General features: G+C 38.0%; 1 protein-coding gene across 1 annotated transcript in view; it reads left to right on the top strand.

Annotated features, from left to right (window-relative positions):
• LOC127839462 (hemicentin-1-like) overlaps positions 1–5,901 on the top strand; it is a 178,954-nt gene extending 173,053 nt beyond the window's left edge. Inside the window, exons 79-80 of the mRNA XM_052367842.1 lie at positions 1,135–1,261; positions 1,791–5,901. Coding sequence (XP_052223802.1) covers positions 1,135–1,261; positions 1,791–2,169 — 506 coding nt within the window. The 3' untranslated portion in view covers positions 2,170–5,901. The remainder of the gene's footprint in view (positions 1–1,134; positions 1,262–1,790) is intronic.
• Positions 5,902–27,079: the final 21,178 nt, after the last annotated feature.

Raw genomic sequence — 27,079 nt, 5'->3', positions numbered from 1 at the left:
GTCCAGGACCGGTGATCAAGAGCTTTGTCTTCTTCATATTGACCCTCAGCCCTTTGCTTTCCATACCATCCTTCCAACAATTCAGTCTGGAGAGACACTCCTCCAGTGAGTCTGCGATCACAGCAAGATCATCTGCGTAGAGGAGCTCCCATGGAACCCCGGTGCGGAATTCCCTTGACAGAGCTTCAAGGACTAGGATGAAAAGCAGGGGACTGAGAACTGAACCCTGATGCACCCCTACTCCAACTCCAAATTCCTCCTTGACACGTACTCGGCTCCTGGTGCCTCTGTATATGCCCTGTTTGACACATACTGCCCATTCCTGAACCCCAAGACTCCTCAGGGCCCACCAGAGGACCTTCCTTGGTACTCTATCAAATGCTTTCTCAAGGTCGACGAAAGGCAATATACATTGGCTTGTTTGCAGCGATGTATTTTTCCTGCAGCTGGCGTATGATGAAGATTGCATCAGTGGTACCTCTACCAGGAACAAAACCAAACTGCATACCATCGATGTCGACCATCTCGCGTATGAGGGTGTCAAGTACACGCTCAATCAGTTTCATCGTCTAGTCCGTAAGCTTTAACCCACGGTAGTTTCCTCTGTCTAGAGCCTCCCCTTTATCTTTGTAAAGATTAAGGATGTGGCTCTCCTCCCAGTCATTGGGGATCACAACATTGCTGAAAACAATATAAAAAGAAGAAATCAACAACAATACTCTTCAAACAAATGATTAAAACTAAAGAATGCTTTTATTTTTAAAATTTACAATGCCTTGTATTCTTGTAGCTAACAAATATGATTTACTGGGTTGTCGCAGTTTACAATATTTATTATTTCTGATCAAGACAAAATTAAGGTGAAAAATGCATTATAATATGGAGGTAACAGTTTCAGGCAGATATGGTATCTGCCAAGCAATCAACAAGTCGCAGGATTGTTCACCACTGTGGGAACATATTCAAGTTTTTCTGTGAAGATACTAATTACTGGTGATATCCAAGAAACAGACTTTGACAGGGTCTCAATAATCTTACAGCTTACCATGCAAAAACATATATGTTTAAATTCATCTATAATGATGTTTTTTGTTATTGTTCTTTAATTATTTATGGTACATTAACATTTTGCAGACGTGAATGAATGCATCGAGTTTGATATCAACTGCGGGCGTGATAAGATGTGCTTTAATACATTGGGAGAGTTTACGTGCATTGACGTCCCCTGCCCAAGGGGCTACCAGCGGGACCCCATCACAAAGTAGGTTACCATACACCACCAAGTAGGTTACCATACACCACCAAGTAGGTCACCATACACTCGATTTATTATGTGTTGATCCATTTAGAAAACTAGATGTAACCCTAACTAAGTCATGATTTTATTTACACATTTCTTGTTCTTATTTGAACATATTGAATGTTGAATTGCTTTTCCTATAATAGTTCCATAGAAGAAATAATGGTGTTTAAATAATTTGGTTATAATAGTAATGTTTGTAACAAAGCTTATTTTTGAATTTGACTTTTTGATGGTAACAAACACAAATGCAAATAAAGGAGCCTGCATGTTAAATTATTTCAAAAATGGTGAAGTTATCTAGTTTTTCAACGCATCCTTATGTAACAATGTAGTGATGTGTTTCTAAATATATTTGTGCAGATTATTCTCTTACTTTTAGATCTATCAAAATCATTTTACAACATTGTCTAGACCTAATAATTTCATGAATATGTGTTCCAACTTTACTAGTCTGTTTCACTCAAGCCAGCCATTTAATATTTTACAGTAACTGTGTCCTTGAATGCATAGACGCCGAGATCGCCTGCCCACAGTCCGCAAAGTTTGCAGACGTCATGGAATTCCGAACTCTGGCGTTGCCTAGCGGCGTCTTAGCCCAACAAGATCTGATCCGCCTGACTGCGTACAACCAAAACAACGAGATTCTACACAGGACAGTTTTCACAATTCTGGAGAACGATGTGCTTATACCATTCCAGATCCGGCTGGAGGACGGGATAGGTATCGTGTACACGCCCCGCGTCCTTGAAGACAGCCGACTGTACAAGATCAAGGTGCAGGCCAAGTCATTTGACAATGTGAAGGACAATATCCAGTACCAGACAACATTCATGATTCATATCTCGGTGTCCGCTTTTCCGTATTGATAATTTTAGGAATTACCATGTTTTTATTTCCAATATGGTCTGTTTTCTTTTGCCTCTCTGTATTTAATGTTAATTAAACAGTTCGCAGTAATGATAATTTTATGTAAAGCTATTGTCTGGTTCTTTTTATTCATTAATGTAATTTTTAGATCACCTGGTGATAAGGTGCACATGGCAACTACCATGATCTTGTTTTGTATGTCTTGCATTATTTTCATCAAACAATATCTCTTCCTTATCTTGTTACCAAATATTGAGAAGATCGTTGGTTGAACCTCTTGAAAAAAATCAATTCTGTATTTTGCCTATGTAAGTCACCAAAGCTAAAAATAGAAGATAAAAGAAGTGGATACTAAAAAAAAAACAAAGCTGAAACCACAAAGCTTATGTCTGCAATGTTGGTTTGTGACTGCCCCTTAAGTACCTTTACAAAGATTCTGGAAGAAAGAAGCTGTGTCAAAACAGGCAATATACACGTATATTGAAAATAACTTCCAAAAACTATAAAACCACACATAAAAAACCTTTGATCTTGAGTATTTAACATGGGGTGCTGGTCCTCTACTCTTTCTTGTAGGTTCAAAACTGGCCATGCACCAGAGGTCACAAACTTTTACTAAGGTGAGCTATTTAGGGCCTTGTTACCCCTGTTGTTTAAAATGATAATTGGTCACCATTTAAGTCTACATTATACCCATGTTACTACTTAAGATATTTACCGTTAGGATAAACCCCTTACCAAACTGACTTACTCCCGCTTATATGCGAAGTATAAGGGAGTTATATGCGGTTTATAAACCGCTTGTAAGTCGCATATACTCATTCAAATATCTTGTATAAGCGAGATATAAGTCTAAGGCAGTTATAAGCGAGATGCAAGTCTAGAAATGTTTCGCATATAAGCGGCTTATATGCGGTTTATAAACTGCATATAACTCCCCTAGAGCATAGCCAAAACTATCCACCTTTTTCTTTCGCTTATATGCGGCTTATACACCGCTTATATCCAAGCCTCAAACTGACCAATCAGTGACATTTTTGCCACATGATCCAGATTGACCAATCAGAGCAACACAATACAATAACAAGTTTGAAATTTTCAGTCAAACACTGGTGTGTGTCTTTTTAATGATTTCTAACAATGCTGCCCAATAAAGAGGTAAATATATAAATCTTTCTAATCAGATACTGTTAATGGTGTGTATTTTTATATAATTTAACGAAATAACACATTCATTTTGATGAATAAGGTATTAAATTAGGGCATAGACATGTCACAGTTTGTCAAAAGTGGGTGGGGTAATGGTCAGTGTTTTCTTAAAAACAATGTCATAAGCTCAATATGATATTGGTAAGATTTATCTATTTTATTAGATAAAATAATGATATATAGTTAAATGATGTCCGTCTGACTAATAAAATGTCTTGATTTTGAGTTTTTAGCTCACCTGAATGCTCAGGTGAGCTTTTGTGACCGGTCTTTGTCCGTCGTATGTCCGTCCGTCCGTCCGTTAACATTTGCACGTAAACACTAGAGGCCACATTTCTTTTCCCATCTTTATGAAACTTGGTCAGAAGCTTTGTCCCCATGAAATCTCGGCCGAGTTCGAAACTGGTTTGTGCCGGGTCAAAAACTAGGTCACTAGGTCAAAAAAAAGAAAAACATTGTAACACTGTAGAAGTCACCTTTCATGCCCAATCTTCGTGTAACTTTGTCAAAATGTTTGTCTTAATGATATCTTGGTTGAGTTAAAAAGTGGTTCCGATCCGTTGAAAAACATGCCGCCAGTGGGCGGGGCAGTTTTCCTTATTTGGCTATAGAGAACCCTTGTAAACACTCTAGAAGTCACAATTGTTGCCCAATCATCATGAAAATTGGTCAAAACATTGGTTCAATTGATGTCTCGGACGAGTTCGAAAATGGTCGAGATCGGTGAAAAAACATGGCCACCAGTAGGCGGGGCATTTTTTTCTATATGTATATAGTGGCAGTTTTCCCTATTTGGCTTTAGAGAAACCTTGTAAAAACTCTAGAAGTCACAATTTTTGCCCAATCATTATGAAAGTTGGTCAAAACATTGGTTTTATTGATATCTCGGACGAGTTTGAAAATGGTCGGGATCGGTGAAAAAACATGGCCGCCAGTGGGCGGGGCATTTTTCTCTATATGTATATAGTGAAAACATGTGAACACAGAAGTCACATTTTGGCCCAATTTTCATGAAATTCGCTCAGAACATTTGTTTTCTTGATACGAGAGTTGAGTTAAAAAAATGGTTCCGGTCAGTTGAATAACATGGCTGCTGGGAGGGGGCAGTTTTCTCATTATACCCCCACCCTTTCGAAGAAGAGGGGGTATATTGTTTTGCTCATGTCTGTCCGTCCGTCCACCACATGGTTTCCGGATGATAACTCAAGAGCGCTTATGCCAAGGATCATTGAACTTCATAGGTACATTGATCATGACACGCAGATGACCCCTATTGATTTTCAGGTCACTAGGTCAAAGGTCAAGGTCACGATGACCCGAAATAGTAAAATGGTTTCCGGATGATAACTCAAGAACACTTATGCCTAGGATCATGAAACTTCATAGATACATTGATCATGACTCGCAGATGACCCCTATTGATTTTCAGGTCACTAGGTCAAAGGTCAAGGTCATGATGGTCCGTCCGTTCGTTAACATTTGCTCGTAATTACTCTATAGGCCACATTTCTTGTCCCATCTTCATGAAACTTGGTCAGAAGCTTTGTCCCAATTCTTGTTATCGCGCTGACGTCACCCACGGGGCAGTACCTTAGCGACGGTGAAAACAATGCCCTAGATACGGTCGATTAACAACGCTGATTAAGCTATCTCTGTTGGCATTTCGCCAACTGCATTCCTATTTGGAAGTTGATAAGTAATTAAATGTGCTTTAATTGGCGTTTGAAATGTCTTTTGACTGTTATAAATGGTTAGATTGCACTTCGAAAGCCCAATTATCCCCAATATGACCAGCAAATTAAAATATTTTGACTAAATGAAATATCCGTATAAATTACATACGGGATGTTGGAAAAATGACCCGACCAAATGGCCAATGTTCGAGTACGGCGACATTCATATCTTTCTCATTGAGACACTAGGTAAATAAGTTTATTCTCTAATAATGGGAGTATCATTGTAGATGTTGATGTAATTAATATTGTCGTTCTTTTAGAGTTCATTCATATTCGTACATTGTATATTTCTACTATGTCAATTCATAATAATAACGCGAAGCTGGAAAATTAGTAGGAAATTCTGGTACACCTACTGAAAGCCTAAGTTGTGTTATCAAAATCAGGCTTTATTTACTTTATACTGATCTGATTTATAGTATTTCTTTTATGTTGGTGCATTATCCGTTTACATTGTGATTTACATGCCATTCATTATGACCCAAGATTGGTTTAATAAACGTGACTTACTTACTAATTGTCTATCGCTTTTACGTTTTTGATTAAATCAAATTAAAACAAAAAATAGATCTAATTAATATTTCAATAAATAAAAAAAAAACTCAACCTGTAAGTTAGCATTTACTAAATTGGCAAATGCATTAAAGCTGTTAGTATATAGGAAGTCAATACTAAAACTCTAATACTCAGCCCTGTTATATATCACTTCTCGTCCCTGACATGTGTTGTATAAACCAGTTGATTGTTATGAGTATGAGTGACAAATATATAAGATTTTTAACACACGCATCTATGTACCTTTTTTTAAATTATTTACCCCCGTTGCTGTCAAACGTAATTTCTTGCTTTTATGATGTCGTTCGTTTGTTGCCGTAACATATAATCTTAATACGGTCCGTAGGAGCGATTGTCCGGGAATCGGAATGACGTCGTTTGAATAAACCGATTCACGCTAGATACGTTACTTGTGTTTTACGTAAATTTTATAATTATTAAATGCTTTATTTTTTTATAAACTAATCGGTCTAGTATCTTTACGGTGTACAATTTCTGATAATCTTAATTGGACATGACTTTTAATTTGTACAATATGTAACATATCTAATTTAAGCAACTGTTAATATAAGTATGTCGGCGTTAATTATTCAACCAAATGAATGCTTAATACACACAGAAAGAGAAGAAGACATGGTGGCATCATCAATCGTGTTTATTGGCGCTGTCATCTACCACCCAGTGAGGTTTATGACACCATTCTGTTAGTTAAGTCTGAATAATATCTGATCAAGACGAGATAATCGGTTTATGCAGAACAACGGGGCAATTAAACACCGGAATACAAAGGCTTACGCGCTTTTAAGATTGATGCAAACAATCAAATCAAAAATATTGCATTTAATTAAATTAAATGTTTATTTAAGGTATCAACGTGTTTGTTTTCCCAGTTAAATACCATTATGGTTAATGTATATGTTGTATATTTGAAATTGATATATTTATTGTTTGTTTTTAATCTAATTTGTTTCAGTAAAGTAGAAAAACTTGTTTGTATGTTGAAAAAAAATCTTAATTTAATCGTTTAAATATATAAATAACGATCACGCTCTATTTCTCAATGCAAATAAAATAGCGCAGCGCTAAATATTGTTTTTACCTCCGTCAAGGGGCACGTAACTCTAACTGACGCAAGTGCCCGGATGTTGCGATATTATGAATGAAATCTCAGTCGAGTTCGAAACTGGGTTGTGCCGGGTTAAAAACTAGGTCACTAGGTTAAGAAAAGAAAAACCTTGTAAACACTGTTTAAGTCACATTGCATGCCCAATCTTCATGTAACTTTGTCAAAATGTTTGTCTTAATGGTATCTTGGTTGAGTTTAAAAGTGGTTCCGATCCGTTGAAAAAACATGACCGCCAGTGGGCGGGGCAGTTTTCCTTATTTGGCTATAGAGAAACCTTGTAAACACTATAGAAGTCACAATTGTTGCCCAATCATCATGAAAAATGGTCAAAATATTGGTTCAACTGATGTCTCGGACGAGTTTGAAAATGGTCGAGATCGGTGAAAAAACATGGCCGCCAGTGTATATGTATATAGTGGCAGTTTTCCCTATTTGGCTATAGAGAAACCTTGTAAACACTCTAGAAGTCACAATTTTTGCCCAATCATCATGCAAGTTAGTCAAAACATTGGTTTTATTGATATCTCGGACGAGTTTGAAAATGGTCGGGATCAGTGAAAAAACATGGCCGCCAGTGGGCGGGGCATTTTTCTCTATATGTATATAGTGAAAACATGTGAACACAGTAGAAGTCACATTTTTGGCCCAATTTTCATGAAATTTGCTCTGAACATATGTTTCCTTGATACGAGAGTTGAGTTAAACAATAGTTCCGGTCAGTTGAATAACATGGCTGCTGGGAGGGGGGCAGTTTTCTCATTATGCCCCCCCCCCCCTTTCGAAGAAGAGGGGGTATATTGTTTTGCTCATGTCGGTCCGTCCGTCCACCAGATGGTTTCCGGATGATAACTCAAGAGCGCTTATTCCAAGGATCATTAAACTTCATAGGTACATTGATCATGACTCGCAGATGACCCCTATTGATTTTCAGGTCACTAGGTCAAAGGTCAAGGTCACGATGACCCGAAATAGTAAAATGGTTTCCGGATGATAACTCAAGAACACTTACGCCTAGGATCATGAAACTTCAAAGATACAGTGATCATGACTCGCGGACGACCCCTATTGATTTTCAGGTCACTAGGTCAAGGTCACGGTGACCCAAAGCAGTAAAATGGTTTCCGGATAACTCAAGAACGCTTATGCCTAGGATCATGAAACTTCATAGATACATTGATCATGACTCGCAGATAACCCCTATTGATTTTCAGGTCACTAGGTCAAAGGTCAAGGTCACGATGACCCGAAATAGTAAAATGGTTTCCGGATAATAACTCAAGAACGCTTAGGTCTAGGATCATGAAACTTTATAGGTACATTGATCATGACTTGTAGATGACCCCTATTGATTTTCAGGTCACTAGGTTAAAGGTTAAGGTCACGGTGACCCGAAATAGTAAAATGGTTTTCATATGATAACTCAAGAACGCTTATGCCTAGAATCATGAAACTTCATAGGTACATTGATCATGACTGGAAGATGACCCCTATTGATTTTCAGGTCACTAGGTCAAAGGTCAAGGTCACGGTGACCTGAAATAGTAAAATGGTTTCGGGATGATAACTCAAGAACGCTCATGCCTAGGATCATGAAACTTCATAGGTACAATGATCATGACTGGCAGATGACCCCTATTAATTTTCAGGTCACTAGGTCAAAGGTCAAGGTCACGGTGACCTGAAATAGTAAAATGGTTTCTGGATGATAACTCAAGAACGCTTATGCATAGGTTCATGAAACTAAATAGGTATATTGAATATGACTCGCAGATGACCCCTGTTGATTATCAGGTCACTAGGTCAAAGGTCAAGGTCACAGTGCCAAAAAACGTATTCACACAAAAGCTGTCAAGGTCACGGTGACTCAACTTAGAAAAATGGTTTCCGGATGATAACTCAAGAATGCTTACGCCTAGGATCATGAAACTTCATAGGTACATTGATCATGACTCGCAGATGAAATAATGATAAAACTTGACCAGGATGTTTGTCTGGACAATATATAGGTCAAGTTTGACATTTGGTAAAGATTGAATGAACCGACTCCTTTCAGGCAGTGCTCCAGCTAGGCCTAAATCGAAGGGCGCCGCGCTCTGCCCTCACGAACTTTTTTTTTTTTACATATGATAATTCATAAATCTCTTATTACATTGTAATTAGTTTAATCCTCATTGTAGACATTATATTTGAATGGTTTAATAATAATGGGAATAATACAATTATTTATAACATATAAATGAACATGCAATAGAAAGCACTCCAGAAACACCCGCGCGCTCAAACGTGTCCTTTTCACAAAATACTGCGCGTCGAAAGTGCCCTTTTCACAAAATACTGCGCGTCGAAAGTGCCCTTTTGACAAAAAAGCCCCCCTGCCCTTTTCAAATCCTAGCTGGAGCACTGTTTCAGGTGAGCGAACTTGGGCCATCTTGGCCCTCTTGTTTTGTTTTCAAGAAGGTCTATATGCGCGCGTGACGTATTCGTTGTTTACATGTAAGAAATCTTAAGTGATGAAAGTGATGTTTGATCGCCCGTCAAGTGACGTGTGCTATTGTAAGTTTTTTTTTTTTTAATATATTTTTAACTTTTATTGGTTGCAATACACTCGTTGAAGGCTTATGGTTATGTAACATTCAAAGCGTGAAAACTTGAATAAATGTAGTTTATGACAGAACAATTTTTAAAAGGTTCCCCACCGTTTTGCAGGTGTGATGAACCCTTAAACTGATAAAGCAGCACAAATTTCTGTTGCTGTGACGGTTAAATGTTTTCCAGCATATGCCGTTTTTTAGCTCTACTGGCCGAAGTCTGCAAGAACTTATGTGATGGAATGGTTTCCGTCGTCCGTCCGTCCGTGCGTCCGTCCGTATAAGCGGCTTATATGCAAACTGCTCAATTTCTTTATAGCTCGCATATAAATCGCATATAACTCCCTTATACCCCGCTTATATGTATCCAATTTGTATATGCCGCTTATACGCCGCTTACATCTCATTTGCATGTAAAATGCGAACATGCAGCTTATAAGCGACTTATATGCGAAACTTGTAAACCGTCTATATGCGACATATATTTTTTTTGGTAAGGGATATTGTAAAATAGTTTTGATCTTTATGTGCAAATCAAATTTTTGTTTAAATATAAAATGAACTGCAGATTTAAATTGCAGATTTAAATGTATGTCAATCAATTAAAAACAAAGCGTTGAATGCTGTAATATATTAAACAAAACAATTGTTTAAATTTTATGAACATTTTAGGCTTCTATAAAATATTAAAAACTAAATTTATTTTTGTATCATTTATTGATTGAAAAGGGCATACATTAAATATAAGTGATTGTTATGACATTTCTTTCTTCTTGTTCGTTTAAGCCACTTATTGAAATAGGCACAGAATGTTGGTTCATTCGGCCTGTCTGTTGGTAGACCTTTTTTTCTCTCCTCTATATTCATGATTAACTCAATCCCCGATTAAGGCGCATGTAAGCTTTGTTGGTTGTCACCATACCACGCTGGTTTCGTTTCCTCCGGTTATTCCCCCGCACATGACAATGCCAAAATTAGAATATTTTTCAGTAAACGAAATATAGCTGAAACTTATAGCTTTAAATTCTTTCCAACTTTCATGAGTTAAGTAAATGCTGTATGATTGCTGGGAACACTCCGGGTCCTCACATTATGCAGCGCGGAAGGCCATCACAAACTTCGAAATACACAGAATTAAATTAAGGCTGTAGTCGTGAGGCCAGAAGCACTGTAAGGAGAGCATATGCACGGTTCGCATTTACAAGAAGCTTATTAGTGATATAAGGCCTGTTTTATCATAGATCGTATTATAAAGTTATGTAGCGACTGAATTTGATGTCCACCAAAAATATACATCTAATATGAACATGTCCCTAAAATATATGCCGTATGAAAGATAAAAAGGAAATTAACAGAATATCTATATTTGTACTGTTTATGGAGGCCGATGCTTAGATTATGCTCTTGTACAAAAGTACATTTTAACTTAAATATCCAACGATGGTTAACAAGACGTGCCCCAGTTCCTTTATAACATAAATATTAATATGTCTGTGTTCATGATAAGCCCCATTTGGCTCTCATGGAACTATATAAGTCTGGTTCTGGGAAAACTGGGCTTAATGCATTGCCGAAAAGTCCCCATAGGCTAATCAGAGACAACACTTTCGGCCTTAACTGGGTTTTCGTTTAGAAGAGACTTTCTTTAAAAGAAGAATTCAAATAGCGGAACGTGTCGTACCTGATTTGCCTGTGCGGAGTGCATGCACATGCATTAAGCCCAGTATTCCCAGAACAAAGCTCATAAAACTACAGCTTGATTGGTCATTGTTGGATCGGTTACTACTATAACGTAACCAGAGTACAGAGAACACAACATAAATGCACGACATACAGCGTACACAAAAACACAACATACAGTGCAACACATAGAACACAAACACACAGTATTGCGCATAGATCACAACACAAATACACAAAAGACAGTGTCACACAAAGAACAAACACACAAACAGTGCAGCACATAGAACAAAACACAAACACACCAGACAGTGCAGCACATAGATCACAACACAAACACACAACAGACAGTGTAGCACATATATCACAACACAAACACTTCACAGACAGTGCAGCAAAGAGAAAAAAAACACATATACAACATACAGTACAGCACATAGATCACAACACAAACACTCCACAGCCAGTGCAGCATATAGATCACAACACAAACACTCAACAGACATTTCAGCACATAGATCACAATACAAACTCACCATGGACAGTGCAGCACATTAATCAAAACACAAGCACTCAACCTACATTTCAGCACATAAATCACAACACAAACACTCGACAAACAGTGTCACAGAGAGATCACAGCACATACACACGACATAGGGTGCAGTACATACCTGGTATTTCATAACACAAACACACAACATACAGTGCAGAACAGAAATTACAACACAAACACAGGACATTCAGCGTACCAAAGAGATAACATCAAAATCACACAACAGACAGTATAACACAGAGAACACAACAGACAGAACATCACATTAAACACACCACAAACACAAGGCTGACAGTTAATTACAGAAACAGTGCAGTAAAGAAAACACAACACAAATACACATCAGACTGTGCAGCAAATTGATCACAACAACACAAACACTCAATAAACAGTGAAACACATAAATCACCACACAAACACTCAACAGACAGTGTCACATAGAGATCCCAACATATACACACAACATAGGGTGCAACACAGATAACATAACACAAACACACAACATACAGTGCAGAACAGAAATAACAACAAACACACCACATATACCGTACCAAAGATATTACATCAAAAACACACAACAAACACTGCAGCACAGAGAACAAAATGCAAACACACAACAGACAGTATACCACAGAGAACACAACAGAGAGTGCAGAACATACAACACACCACAAACACACTGCTGACAGTAAAACACAGAGAACACAACACAAAAACACACAACCTACAGTGACGCACAGAGCGAGCACACAACCGACAGCGCAGTAAAGAAATTACAACACAAATACACATCAGACTGTGCAGCACAGAGATCACAAACAAACAAACGACATTCTGTGTAAAATAGAGAACACATCACAAACATGTGACATACAGCTTTACACAGAGAATACAACACACTAACAACATACAGTGCAGCACAGGAATGCACATCACAAACACACAACTGACAGTAAAACACAGAGAACACAACACAAAAACACAATAGACAGTAACACTTGAAGCACAAACGCACAACAGAAATTGAAGCACAGAGATAACAACGCAAATACACAACAGACAGTGCAGCACAGAGAACACAACACATACATATAGTGAAGCACGTAAAACACAATACAAACACAGGACAGAAAGTGCATCGCAGAGATCACAACATAACCAAATGACAGACAGTGCTGAACATAAAAAGCAACAGAAATAGACAACATACAGTGTTACACATAGAGTCCATCACAAGCACACAACAGAACAGAGAGAACACAATGAAATCACACAACCGACTGTGCCGCAAAGAGAACACAACACATACACACAGTGTAACAAAAAATAAGCACAGAACAGACAGTGCAGCACAGAAAACAAAACACAAGCACACAACAGAGTTCAGCATAGAGAACACAACAGAAACACGCAACATTGTAGCAAATCGAACACACACACAGCAGACAGCGTAGCACATATATCACAACACAAAAACACCTCACACAATGTAACACTGAGATCACAACACAACCACACGACATACTGTTTAAAACAGAGAACACGACAAAAACAAATTACATAAACAAATTACATACCGCGTAACTTAGATAACACAAGCACACAACTGACAGTGCAGCACAGAGAATAAAACGAAAACACACAACACACAGTACAGCACAGAGAACAAAACGAAAACACACAACAGTCAGTGACGCAGAGAGCACACAACATAAACACACACACAGTGTTACTCAGTGATCAAAACACAAATGCACGACGGAAAGCGTACCACAGATGTTACAACAAAAACACACAACATAAATCATAACACAAACACATTGTAGCACATCGAACACAAAAAACTCAGACAGTGTAGCACAAATATCACAACACAAACACACGACATAGATATTACACAAACAAACACAAGCGACCGTACAGCACATATATCACAGCACAATCACACAACACAGAGTGCAGAAAAATAATACTACACAAACATATGACTGACAGTAAAGCAATCAGAACGCAACACACACACACAAAATACAATGCAGAACAGAGAACACAATGCAAACACACAACATACAGTATAACAATACAGTATAACACAGAGAACAAAATGGACACACACAATAGACAGTGTGATATAGAGATAATAAAACGAACACACCACAGAGAGTACAGCATAGATAACACTACACAAACACACCGATGGCAGTACAACACAGAGAAAACAACACAATCACGCAACAGACAGTGTAACACAGAGAACACAACAAATACAAACAAGAGACAGCATAGCATAAATAACAAAGCACAAGCACACAACATACAGTGTACCACAGAGAAAACAACACAATCACACAGCAGACAATGCAGCACAGAGAACACAACACAACCACACAACAAATAGAGCAGCACAGAGAAAACAACACAAACACACAACAGACATGTGCCGTAAGAGAACACAAGCAGACATCAGACAGTGAAGCACATTTTTATCAACACAAATACACAACAGGAAGTGTAACACATAGATCATAACACAAACACACGACATTTTAGTACCACAGAGGTAATGACAAAAACAGATCGTGCAGCACAAAGAGCACAACACAAACACACAACTGACAGTGCAGTATAGAGATAGATCAAAACACAAACACACAACATACAGTGCAACACAGAGAAGAAAACATTCACACACCAGAGAGTGCAGCACAAATAACACAACACAAACATATGGCTGACAGTAAAGCATAGAGAACATAACACAAACACACAACAGACAGTGCAGCAAAGAGACCACAACGCAAACACACAACAGACAGTTCCGAATGAAAACACAAACACATCATACAGTATATCAAAGAGAACACAACTCAAACACGCAACATACAGTAAAAAACAAAATACACGCACACAACAGACAGTATAACAAAGAGAACACAACACAATATAAAGTGCAGCACAGAGAACACAACGCAACCACACCACTGACAGTATAACTCAGAGAACACACCCCAATCACACAACAAACAGTGTAACACTTAGGACACAACACAGCTAAACAACAGATGGTATAACACATATAACACAACACAAGCACACAAAATACAATGTAACACAGAGAATACAACACAAAAACACGGTTGGCAGTACAAAAACCAAATACTAAGTACAACACAATCACTTAATATAGTACAAAATGCAAACATACGACTGTTAGTGACGCCCAGAGCACACAACATAAACACACAACATACAACGTAGCAAAAAGATCACAACGCAAATACACAACAGACCCTTCAGATAACACAACACAACAGACAGTGCAAAAAGAAAACACAAACACACAACAGACAGCGCAGCACAGATATAACAACACAAACACACAGCAGACAGTGTATAACACACATCACAACACAAACACATGACATAGAGGGTACCACAGAGGTAACAACAAAAACAAACAACAGATCGTGCAGCACAGAGAGCACAACACAAAAACACAACTGACAGTGCAGCAAACATAACACAACACACGCACACAACAAACAGTGCAGCAAACATAACACAACACACGCACACAACAAACAGTGAAGCACAGAGATCACAACACAATCACACAACTCACAGCGTACCACAGAGACTTAGATAGAAACACACAAAAGATATTACAGCATAGAGAACACAACAAAATCATATTACTGAGAGTGCAGCACAGGGAACACAACACAAGCACAATACATACTGTGTAACATAATGAACACAACACAAACACACTCCAGGCTGTGCAGCAAAGACCGATAGTCAGTGTAACGAAGACAACACAACACGATCGAACAACATAGAAATCATCAAATAGAACACAACACTAACACACAAGTGTTTCACGGTGAACTAAAACACACATCAGTGTATCACAGCAAACATATAACAGACAGTGTAACAAAGACATCAACACACAACAGACAGGTCAGCACAGAAAACAGTACTAACAAAAAGCGGACATTATAACACAGAGAACACAACACAACAGAGAGCGCAGCACATAAAACACAGCAAAAACACATGGCTGACAGTAAAACATAGAGAATACAACACAACCACACAGCAGACAGTGTAACACAGAGAACACATCGCAATCACAAAATCGACAATGAAGCATAGAAAACACAACACATACACACAAAAGACAGTACAACACAAAGAACACAATTCAAACACATGACAGAAAGTGCAGCACAGGTAAAGCTACAAAAATAGACAGCATACAGTTTTACACATATATCATAACACAATCAAACAACATACAACATAACACAGGTAACACAAAACATTTACAATAAAAACTGTACAGAAAAGATAATGCAACACAAACATACTACAGACAGTATAACACATACATCGCAATACAAACATGCAACAGACGGTGTAACACAGAGAACACGACATTAAAAACACACACCAGACAGTGTACCACAGAGAACAAAACACAAACACACAACATACAGTACAGCCCAGAGATCACAACACAAACACACGGCATATAATACAACACAGAGTTCACAACCAAAACACAAAACAGACAGTGCAGTACAGAAAACAAAACACAAAAGCATATTAACAAACATTATAACACAGAGATCACTTCACAAACATAAAATAGAAACTGAAACACAGAACACAACACAACCACACAACAGATAGCATACCACATATATAACAACACAAGCATACAATACTTGTACGAAATGTTCCGCCCGGAATCGGCACGGAATCGCATACTAAATGCCGGGCGTAAAAAATATTTCCGGGCGTATTTTTCTATATATGATTTTAAGAAGAGGGGCTGAGTCCGGGCGGATTCCAGGCGTAATCCGGGCGGAAACAGGGGCGAAATATGTTAATGAGGTGGGACGGAATGTTAAATTACGGGCGGAAAGCAGTTTACGGGCGGAATTCAGATTACAGGCGGAATGTTAAAATTACGGGCGTAACTTAGATTACGGGCGTAATTTAGATACTGGGCGGAAATCGGATTACATGAATATTGTAAATATACCCATATTAGGACAGGCCATTTGAAAAAAAAAGGTGATCGCAAAAGCTCACTTAAGTAAGCTAAAAACTAGTCAAAATTATGAAAAGATATACATTTTGTATTTAACATAGTATTTTTATATTCATTTTAAGATAATACATTTTAAAAAGATGTATCATCATTTTATACTTGATACTTCTGCAAATGCGGAACAAATGCTGAAAATTCCCGCATTTTTTCTGTGGTTACAAAGAATGTACACATTTTCGTTCCGCATTTCGATGTCACTTTTAAGAGACAATGTAGCTTTTAAAGACATACAAAATGCGAATTAAAAGGTGTATAACTAACTTTCAACGCAATCATGAGTGTACAGAAAACGATTTTTTTTCGAACCTGCCATTTGTAAACGTTGTAGCGACTATGGTATATAAACAGCATAATAGCAGTATGATTTCTGTTTACAAATGGCAGGTTAACTTATGCATTCAACACTCCTGTCATATAACGGGCACTGTTTACACTACACTACTGGAAAGCATCATCTACACTACAGTAAGGAAAAAAAACAAAAACCGTCACAATTCTTTTTTTGGTCATGATGCGTGGGTCATTTCAACAGAGCCAGAGTGCACGGACGAGATGGTATTTCACCAGGCGCGCCCTACTAGCCCTGCCGACACGCTCCACCCAACATGTTTTAATAGTGTGCATAGGGGAAAAATTATTTACTTATCATATTTATTTACAACATTATTTACACCTATAGGGGTTGCACTGTGAGTAAATGCGATTTGCCTACGTGAGCACTTAATGTCTTCCGATATTGCGTGGAATTATGTTGTCTGTGTGCTTTTCCCTGCCTTTGTAGTCGGTAGCTGTTTACAGCTTGAGAGAAGGAAAAAGAGGGTCTCGCGGAACCCTGGGTTTTGTTATCTAGAGCGATATTTGGTTTTAAAAGAAGGATTAGAGCTTTTCCATAATGGTCGAAAACGGCTGAGTGACCTGCGTGTTGGGGAAAACGTACCCTTCCGTCGTTTTAGCATTGTGTGTTGTTGATGTTGTACCGAGATACTTAATTCTCATTTGAATTTATTTTAGCTAATATGTATATAACTGGTTTCGATTTTTTGAGGGCTATACTGTAGCCTGATGATCACAATGTGATGTGTATTATAGATTATTGTTGTTGTTCTACTGTGTTTAGCATGACTGCCCGTTCCCGTCCATGGCGTCCTCACAGGGCGCAGCCCAAGAGGTCCCCATGACACTCGTCGATGTGGCCCGTCGGTTACTCCTGTGAGGGGTTAACTATGGCCAGGTGCAGTCCGAGCTGGCCCGAAACAGAGGACCGTTAACACTCGTTGATCGGCCCGTCGTCCGTGCCGGCCCGGCTACACCCTTCACTGCCAAGTCCATGGATCGGGTCCGGCAGACAGGATACACATTGTATTATTATAAGTATGTTTATGTCCATAGTTTCCTGTCTGTGAAATTATTCTGATGTCGTATTTTCTGGAGTCATATTTGGTCGAGTTGTTTTAAGGTAGTTTGCACGTTATTTAGTGTGTATTTGGATATCGAGTGGCACGGGCACGCGTTTTATTAGCACGCTTTGCGGGAATCACGTTTTGTCAATATACGCATATTTGATCTTCCGGTAATCCTAAGCGAGGTAATTGCTATTCTTTTCGTCACAGTTCAATAAACATGCGTGCTTACTAATGCACGGGGTGTTCGTGTGTTTTGGCGGGTATAGCGTCATTCGAGGTCCGCTTACAGGAGACAACGCACGTTGTGGTTCAATATATTTGTTAAAAGTTTGATATTGCGTTGGAAAAATGTCGTAAACTCAAGAAGTTTTGTCGGGGAATTTCAGCAATTCATCGGCTGTTTAGCAGTCGTTGCTCAGCAGAGAAGTAGAATGTTCGTTTCAGTGTAGAAAATAAATTAACAGTATCAAAAAGTTTAGAGATTTTATATTTTGTTTTGTTTTTCATGTTTGGCTAACGTGATTTACATACTTAAGTTTCTTCTTTGTTTATTCGATAAAAGCGGACCGCCTTCTACATTTGGTGTTTGTTGTATTGTTTGTTGTCACTGGTTTGCTAGTAAGCAAAGAATCAATTCCCATTAAAAAGTTGTTCAAAAAATGTGATTCGTCAAAAAACATGGCGACAGGAAGTCGTTGAACTTTGCATGTTATGCGTTTTTGCTATTTATTCATTATGGAATGAATAAACTTTTTTTCTCAAACTAAAAGTTTATCAAAATACACTTGGAATCCAAGTGTATTTTAATAAATGGAATAACTTTTTAATTATTATAGATAAATGCATACATGTCGAGCGTGAAAGGTAGACCAACATGTTAACTATCCATAAATGTTAACCCTTTACCAAACGACACATTTTGGACTGCCCCAAATTGAAAGAGATTGCAGACGAGAAATAATATTGTAAAGGACTATTTATAAATTCGCTGGGTGGGGTAGAAATCATTGTGATAAAAGGAGAAATTGCTCATCATGAGCAATTTCTCCTTTTTGAAACCGGAAGTCCTGTTTTCAAAACGAAACGAAACTATTCAGAATGAGTTATGGTCTATTGGAAGGTGGAGACTGGCATTTGGTACTTAATCATCCCATATCTACAAAGAAATTAAATTTATATCATTTTTTGCCGGTAATATGACAACCCATCAGTTCAAAAGCTCGATCGAAAACATTTCTGCTTATGCGCGGACAAGTCTAAGACGTTGTTTACATAATTAGTTCCAAGGTCACAACAACAACAAGAACAACAACAAACCTACATGCATGCATGGGAATCAAGTCTTTTTGCGTCCGTTTGTAGACATTATCTTTACTTTTTAACGATGTTGCGAAGCATCGTCTAAGTTATCATATCATGAAAAAATTCTTCACAATGGCAACCTATGTAAAAGACCGAGCCAGTCCGATTGAGATAGCTCGATTTTTCTTATCGGCATACCTCGCTGATTATCATTGATAAAGGTATATGAAGCTCAGCTATCAATAGGACAGCATATTCTAGGAAAAGATTTAATAATAGTTTGAAAACGTTAATTTTAAATCAGTTATATTCAATCCATTATATGTTTATAGATCAATAAAACAACTATGCATTTTCTGTATTGTATTTGACATTTGTCGTGATTCAGTTAATAAATTGCGAATTAAAACGTGTATAATTAACTTTCAACGCGATCATGAGTGTAAAGAAAACGAATAATTTTGAACCTGCCATTTGTAAACGTTGAAGCGACTATTGGTATATAAACAGCATAATAGCCATATCATATCTGTGGTACTCGCTCTTCTGCGTGCTTTCTCATTTGCATATTTTATAAACTTTTCAAACATAAACTACAGAGCCACATCAGTGCACATACTATGTTTGACAAGTCATTCGTTTGTTGGATATTGTTTGCTGTTTTAAACACATAATAGGTCATATCGCGGAGATTTAGTTAACCTTACCATGTGTTCATGGGCGAACTCACGTATTCAAGTGCTCTTACGACTATGTGCTCATACCCACTTTCGATCGGGAACCATCATGAAATTATTGCCGTACTTAACGAACAAACATGCCTAAGCTTATTGAATTAGAGAACTTAGGAAAGGAAACAATAAAATATAAAGCTTGGTATGATATACATGTGAAATTAAAGAGCATGGTGTAATTAAAGAGCATGTCAAGTTTTGAATTTATATGCTGAAACGTAATGTTATAACCCACAAATGTTTTACTGTAACATACAGTTTTTTAAGATAAGTGGTACAGATAATACACGTCGAATACCTTTTTAAAGATATATCTTGTTATATTTGATCGAGAATGTAACCCGCCTCCCAGTTTCGCTGAAAGGATCAAGTTCCCCACGGGTACTACTTCCCCGTACCCCCAATGTTTTTTTCGAACCCTACATTTTTCGTACCAAATTTTTTTCGTACCCAAATTTTTGCTCGTAACCAAATATTTTTTCGTACCCATTTTTTTTCGTACCCAATTTTTTTCGTAACCAAATCTTATTACGTTGTTAATTTTTTTTGGCATAATTGTTCTACCCAAAATTTTCGTACCCATTTTTTTCCTTCCCAAAATTTTCGTACCCACATACACAATTGTGGTGATGTAGATAAACTTAAATAGATGCTTTTATATCAATCCTCTTCAAAAGCATCGTCACACCAGTATCAATAAAAAATCTAATAATACATGTAAGCAGAAGCACAACTATTTATTTCATTTTTTGGAAATCAATGTTTATACAGACTATCGGAAATTGGGTCACGAAGCTGCGGGAAAAAATGTCGATTTTGTTGTTTTCTTCTGATTTTCTTGTAAACATGAGATACAACCCTGGAAATTAGTGTCATTTTAGATCAGATGGTGACTGCTCACAAAGGAATTGAAGTAAGAACATGTGCTATGCATGTTTTTCTTATAAACTGAAAATAGTCGGGTTTTATTTAAATATGTCGAAAGTGACCATATATCCGCATAAAAATATTTCGGATGACATGTTAATTTCATGTCTCCTTTGAAGTGTTTAAACCAGTTTAATAATATCTTATTGATTTTAAAAACACAACTTCCATGAACATAATTATTTCAAGAAAAGTCAATATATGATACTGCATATGGTAAACTCAAACTTTGTATCCAAGAAAAGGTGTTGGAATTAATGAAGTGAAATGTTCTTAACTATCGTATATGCTGCTTTTTAATTACTAATGATTCGCTGTCACATGCTTGAGTACATTTTAACCTATGCGCATTGCACGCTTTTTTCGCATAAAAAACAGTGGAGCGATACAGAGCCATCATAGTCCTCTTTTTTACTTAAGCTGTAGTTTAAAGTTCGTTAAATGATCTTGATCGGGTAATTGATAGTCCTTCCAGTCATTTGGGCTGAACCAGTACATGGTGTCTTGTGTTGAAAAGTTGATAAAATTACCAGAGTGTGGATTAAAGTGGACATAGAGCTCAGTGTTCATCTTGTCTCTGATTTTTATGCACAACTCTATGTCCTGTTCTTCAAAAAGTAAGTAAATACCTCGGAACATGGTTTTGTTTGGAAGTCAAGCTTTTTACTAACCATCCAAATTTATTTAACCGAATTGCCCTGCTTTCATGCATGCTATCAATTCAGATTCATTAATAATATAACCTGGCACATGCTTCTAACCAAATTAAATATGTCTTTTTTCAGGCTGAGCTATGATTTGAATACTGTGACTGATCATGAAAATATATGAACTGTGCTCTGTGAAAAGGGGGTTTAATGCATGTGCGTAAAGTATTTTCCCCAATTAGCGGGGACATTTTACGCTTTTGAAAGTCCATTCTTGGCAAAAATCCAGTTAAGGCAGAGAGTGTCGTCCCTGATTAGCCTATTCGAACTACACAGGCTAATCTAGGACACTTTACGCACATGGCTTAAACACCCACAGCCCATATTTATAACACAGAGTGTGCTATTTTTAATCTCAGCTATTTGCATGATAATAGGATACGTTGTCCCTTTTTGTGCTTTAAATAATAATATTTAAATGAAATTATATTTATCATCAGGATAAGATTATGTGTGGAAAGATGTTTGTAGTTTGTCACCCATGGTTGAATTATAGATATAAGCATATAACAAGTGACTCCAGACCTCATTTATCCAGTATTAAAACACCATCAAATCAAGCTTAAACCAAAGATCTACTTGAATAAAGATACTGAATGTTTCATACACAAGCAACAAATGATGAATTCTTTCACATGCCTTATGTTAATAAATTAACAAATATATAACTTTGCAAGATAGGCGTGTTGTGTGTGGCGTTTTTTTGTTGCCGTTGTTGCATTTTTGTCATATTGTTCAATTTGCTAGATTTGATATTCTTGAAATATTGTGTAACGATGAAGTATTGCTTAACGATGAATTATTTTGTTACAATTAAATATTGTGTAGGGATAAAATATTGTGTAGCTAGCTATGAAATGATTTACTACAACTGTTTGTTTATTGCTTTTATTCAGGGGAGAGAAAATGTACAGTTGAAATGACTGAGTTATGTACTATAAATAGATCAAAACGGTTGAATGAAAACATAAGCTATTTTTAGACCATGGTTGACTGAACCTACAGCTTTTTTTAGATTGCCTTGGGATTTTTAGAAGCATAATTTATAAAGTTATGTTTACTTCCGTAATAGAGAAATGTAATAATTTGTGATAAAACACTTACAATAAAAAAAGGTTTAATAATAAAACTCAAATTTTAAAATCATATCAAATTTAAGACATAGTAATAGAAAATTATAATGGAACAATTTCTTAAATAATTAAATTATAGAAAACATTTATAGATTCAGTTCTTTAGACAGTTAAACATGCATCTGAATATAGCCATTATAAACCAAAAAGCGTACAATGAACAGGATTACAAATGGTCAAAATACTGCACTGAGCATGATTTACCACTTATCACTAACCCCAGCCATAAGATCCATATCTATAGCCCCATTAAGCAAGAAGATAGGGCATATACGCGTATGCGCTTAGGGGTGACTAGGTTACACGGTGATAGCTACGAAACTGTTCTGTGCCCCATATGCAGTGTCCCAGATACCTTCGAACATTTGTTCTTCATATGCCCTCAACACGCGGCCCAAAGACTAGAACTAAGTGCAGGTATAATAGCAGCATATAACAATATTTCTGTTATAATTGATCGCAGCCTACTGTTAATGCCCCCAAACAAGATCGGATCAGTTATAAGACAACATGTTTTTAAATTTTTGCGGGATACGGGATATCTCAATAAAATATAAATACAATAATTACATCGCATATTAGACAAACAGTTAAAATACTCCGATAAGCGAGCTTCCACTGCGTATGCCTTAATAAAATAAAATATAAATATTACAAGTTAAATACACAAGATACATTGTTTCCTTAGCAATCTAAATATTATAAATATTACAATATAAATACACTAGATAAATTGTTTCTCTCACAACCTAATTATTAAACCGTAGACCCCGAGTGGGACGCCGCGTTGGTGCGGGAGACGCCGCAGGGGAGTAGGTATTATAATAGTATATATGTGTGTGTTTCAGAGTTTATTTACAGGTCCTACTGGCCTCTTCACGAGGTTACGGTAGCCCGACCTGCCCCTGTGACCTCTTAGGAGAAAAAGATTAATTTTAGAGTCAAAGTAGGTCAAATTTACCCCGGTTTCCCGGGTATTCGCCAAATACTTTAATTTTTAAAAGAGTTTGTTGCACGTTGGCCAATATATGTATGTGTATCCCAAGATATTATACAGACATCATATATCCGTAACAATATCTCTCCATCCCCATACTAATAGTAACTTAAGGTTTAATTCCCATATATATTGCAAAACAAACATAAATATGCACGGAAAGGACTATTTTTACGAACTTTGAGTATTTCTATTATCTCCCTTGCATAAGCAAGATATAAGGAAAATCGCATTAAAATCAAAATTAAGGGTAAAACTAGATACATACCTGCACTTAATCTATAAAATAAAGCGATACAGTAGGGCATACTAACTATCCAGAGTCTTCTTGCATAAACTATCTTCCTTAGGCTTAAGCCGTAATAACAAAAATATGCGTATAAACAAATCGCGTAACTTACAAAAGTGCGAATAAAGCGCGTTCTGATGCCGGACTAAACACACATTTAGGTAACTACATAACATCTACCCTGTCTGCCGGACACCGCCCGTGGACTATAGCCATAAGGGAACCCTCTGTGCGGGCACGGACGACGGTCACTTCCGTATGTCACTGGGGCTGCTCGCCCGGGCCAGCACAGAGTGAACCTACGGTACTATCACGGCCTGAGCATAACGCGGATATGACAACCGACCTATAGTTATTCGTCGCAGGGCATAGCCAACGGGTCACTCCTGTGTGTCAGTGGGGCCCCCTGGTCTGTGCCCTGTGACGACGCCACGGACGGGCAAGGGCTGACAAGCTACCCAGTAAAACATCAACAACACTCTCTTACTAAAACGACGGAAGGGATTACGGTACCGAATATAACTGTCAACCAAATCATGTAATATATCGGCCGCCTGTCTAGTTAACAACCGCGACCGTACAACATAAACGCAACTTAACGCTAAGGGCACGCTACCAGAATCAATGACGGATAGGTACGCTTGATAAAAATAAAAACGAACATCTGTAACCACTATGTAAAGATATGGACAAATCTAAAATCCCCCCCCTTTGTAAACCAAAAAATCGGGCTAACAGTATCCGGGTTCCGCGAGACCCTCCCCCCCTGTGCTGGTCCTCGGTATTTTAAATTTTTGTCGCTGCACCCAGCACGCAGCAACCGACGACGACGGTAGTGGGGTAAGCACGCAGACACTACACTTCCGCACAGAGACGGAAGCCGCATCAAGTGCGCACTCAGGTAACTCAATAGAGAAACCTTCAGTACAACCCCTTTAAATGTAGATATCACAACCATTTTATATATGCATTATATTAAAAAACAAAAAATGTTGGATGGAGCGTGTCGGCTGGGGTGGTGAGGCGCCCCCCCCTCGCGCTGCGGCTCTGTCGACACGACCCACCCAAGATTACCAAAAAAAGAAAAGTGATGATAATAAGTATATTTGTTTCTCAGTGTATAGATAGAATAACTCATTGCAGTCCATTTATTTACTAACCATTGAAATAGCCACAATAGCACATAGAACTGCTGCCTCTGATATCATACATAACCCGAACCAGTAAAGCGCTCACTCTCCTAATACCAAACTACCATAACCACAGCCCATCTCTTCTATCATCAAATAAATGATCTATCAAAAACGAAGTCTGGCCCTCACAACACCACAGTGCCACAGGCAATCACCTCAGAAAGAAGAAAGAAAATCTCGAAATTGTCAAAGCCCACAAAACAAAATAGTCATCTTGGTCCATTTACACACACTCAGTCCCTCTCTTCTATCATCTAATACATGATCTGTCAAAAATCTAGTCTGACCCTCAAATCAACATCCAACCATTACCCAAAAAAGCAACAGAGAGTGCCCAAGCTACTATAACATATGACACAAGGCAGCAGATCTCTATATGTACCATTACTAACACTATAGACTAATATGTCCTCAGCGAGAGACGCTACATGCCGTCCCTCTTGAAAAATACTGAAAAGAATTACTGTTTGCAGTTCATTGGTACACTAACCTTTATATGCTCCTATGTAGCCGGCTCGAGCCCTTAGCTCGACATGCCCTAGACCAGACCACAATACTAAACCTGGCATATTACACAAACACATAGGAATGCTGTCTTTGCTTGTATAACCAGAAACACTAACGTGTGCGCTCTCCCTAATACCAAATTTACTCAAACTCAGCCCCTCTCTTCTTTCATCAAATAAATGACCTATCAAAACTAGTCTGGCCCTTACAACACCACAGTCTCACAAGACACTTAACACATCAATAAGAAAGAATTTACAAAAAGATTGTCTGCCCCCAACGAACTAGTCATCTCGGCCCAATCAAACAAACATAGTCCCCTTCTTCTATCATCGTATACATGATCTTTCAAAAACTAGCCTGCCCTACGCAATAACATCCAAACTACATACCAAATAACAACAGAGAGAGCCCACGTTACCGCAAGCTATGGCACAAAACAACAGAACTACACATGTATATAAACACCAATACTAACACTATGTACTAATATGTCCTCCGCGAGGGACGTTAAACGGGGGTGCAGTGTATCGGTGCTATACACCGGGCACTTAAAAGAACCAGGGGCGCCTCTGGAATCGGGGCGTTTCCTGTATCCTGCTCGAACCCCCACTAACACCTCTCATGGGGCGGAGAGCACAACAACCACACTTGGGTAAATGAAAGCTAGAGCACAGGACATAATCTATAATACCATGAGTTTTACAAATTAACATCAAACATAAATAAATCATATGATATATCAACGGAGTTTTTAGATCATTTATTTACTTTACCTATCCAATTATAAAAGCAAATACAACATAACAGCAAAATTAATACATCCCAGCTTGATACATGGTCTGGATGTTTGGCAGGCGGGTGGGAAGGAACGATGGTGACTCTGGATAGGGCTTTGGATGGCTCCATGGTTGGTTCTCGACTGATTTGTTGTCGCGCGCAGCAAGTGGGTGGATGAGGGTGCTTGTCTCGGGGGTCTTCGGCGGTTGGGTGCTCGGGCCGGGGCAGTATGCGGGCGCGAGGGGGGGCTCGGGCTCGCTCGGCGTGGGTGCGCTTGTGCGGGGGCGGCGGGTTCTGCGATCTGGGAACTGCAACAATATACAACCCTTCACGACTGACCGACGACCGTAAATTACTGACAGACA

This window comes from Dreissena polymorpha, chromosome 7 (genome assembly GCF_020536995.1).
Source record: "Dreissena polymorpha isolate Duluth1 chromosome 7, UMN_Dpol_1.0, whole genome shotgun sequence".
NCBI lineage: Eukaryota > Metazoa > Mollusca > Bivalvia > Myida > Dreissenidae > Dreissena > Dreissena polymorpha.
The sequence above is the reverse complement of the archived record's forward strand: the minus strand, read 5'-3'. Positions and strand labels throughout refer to the sequence as shown.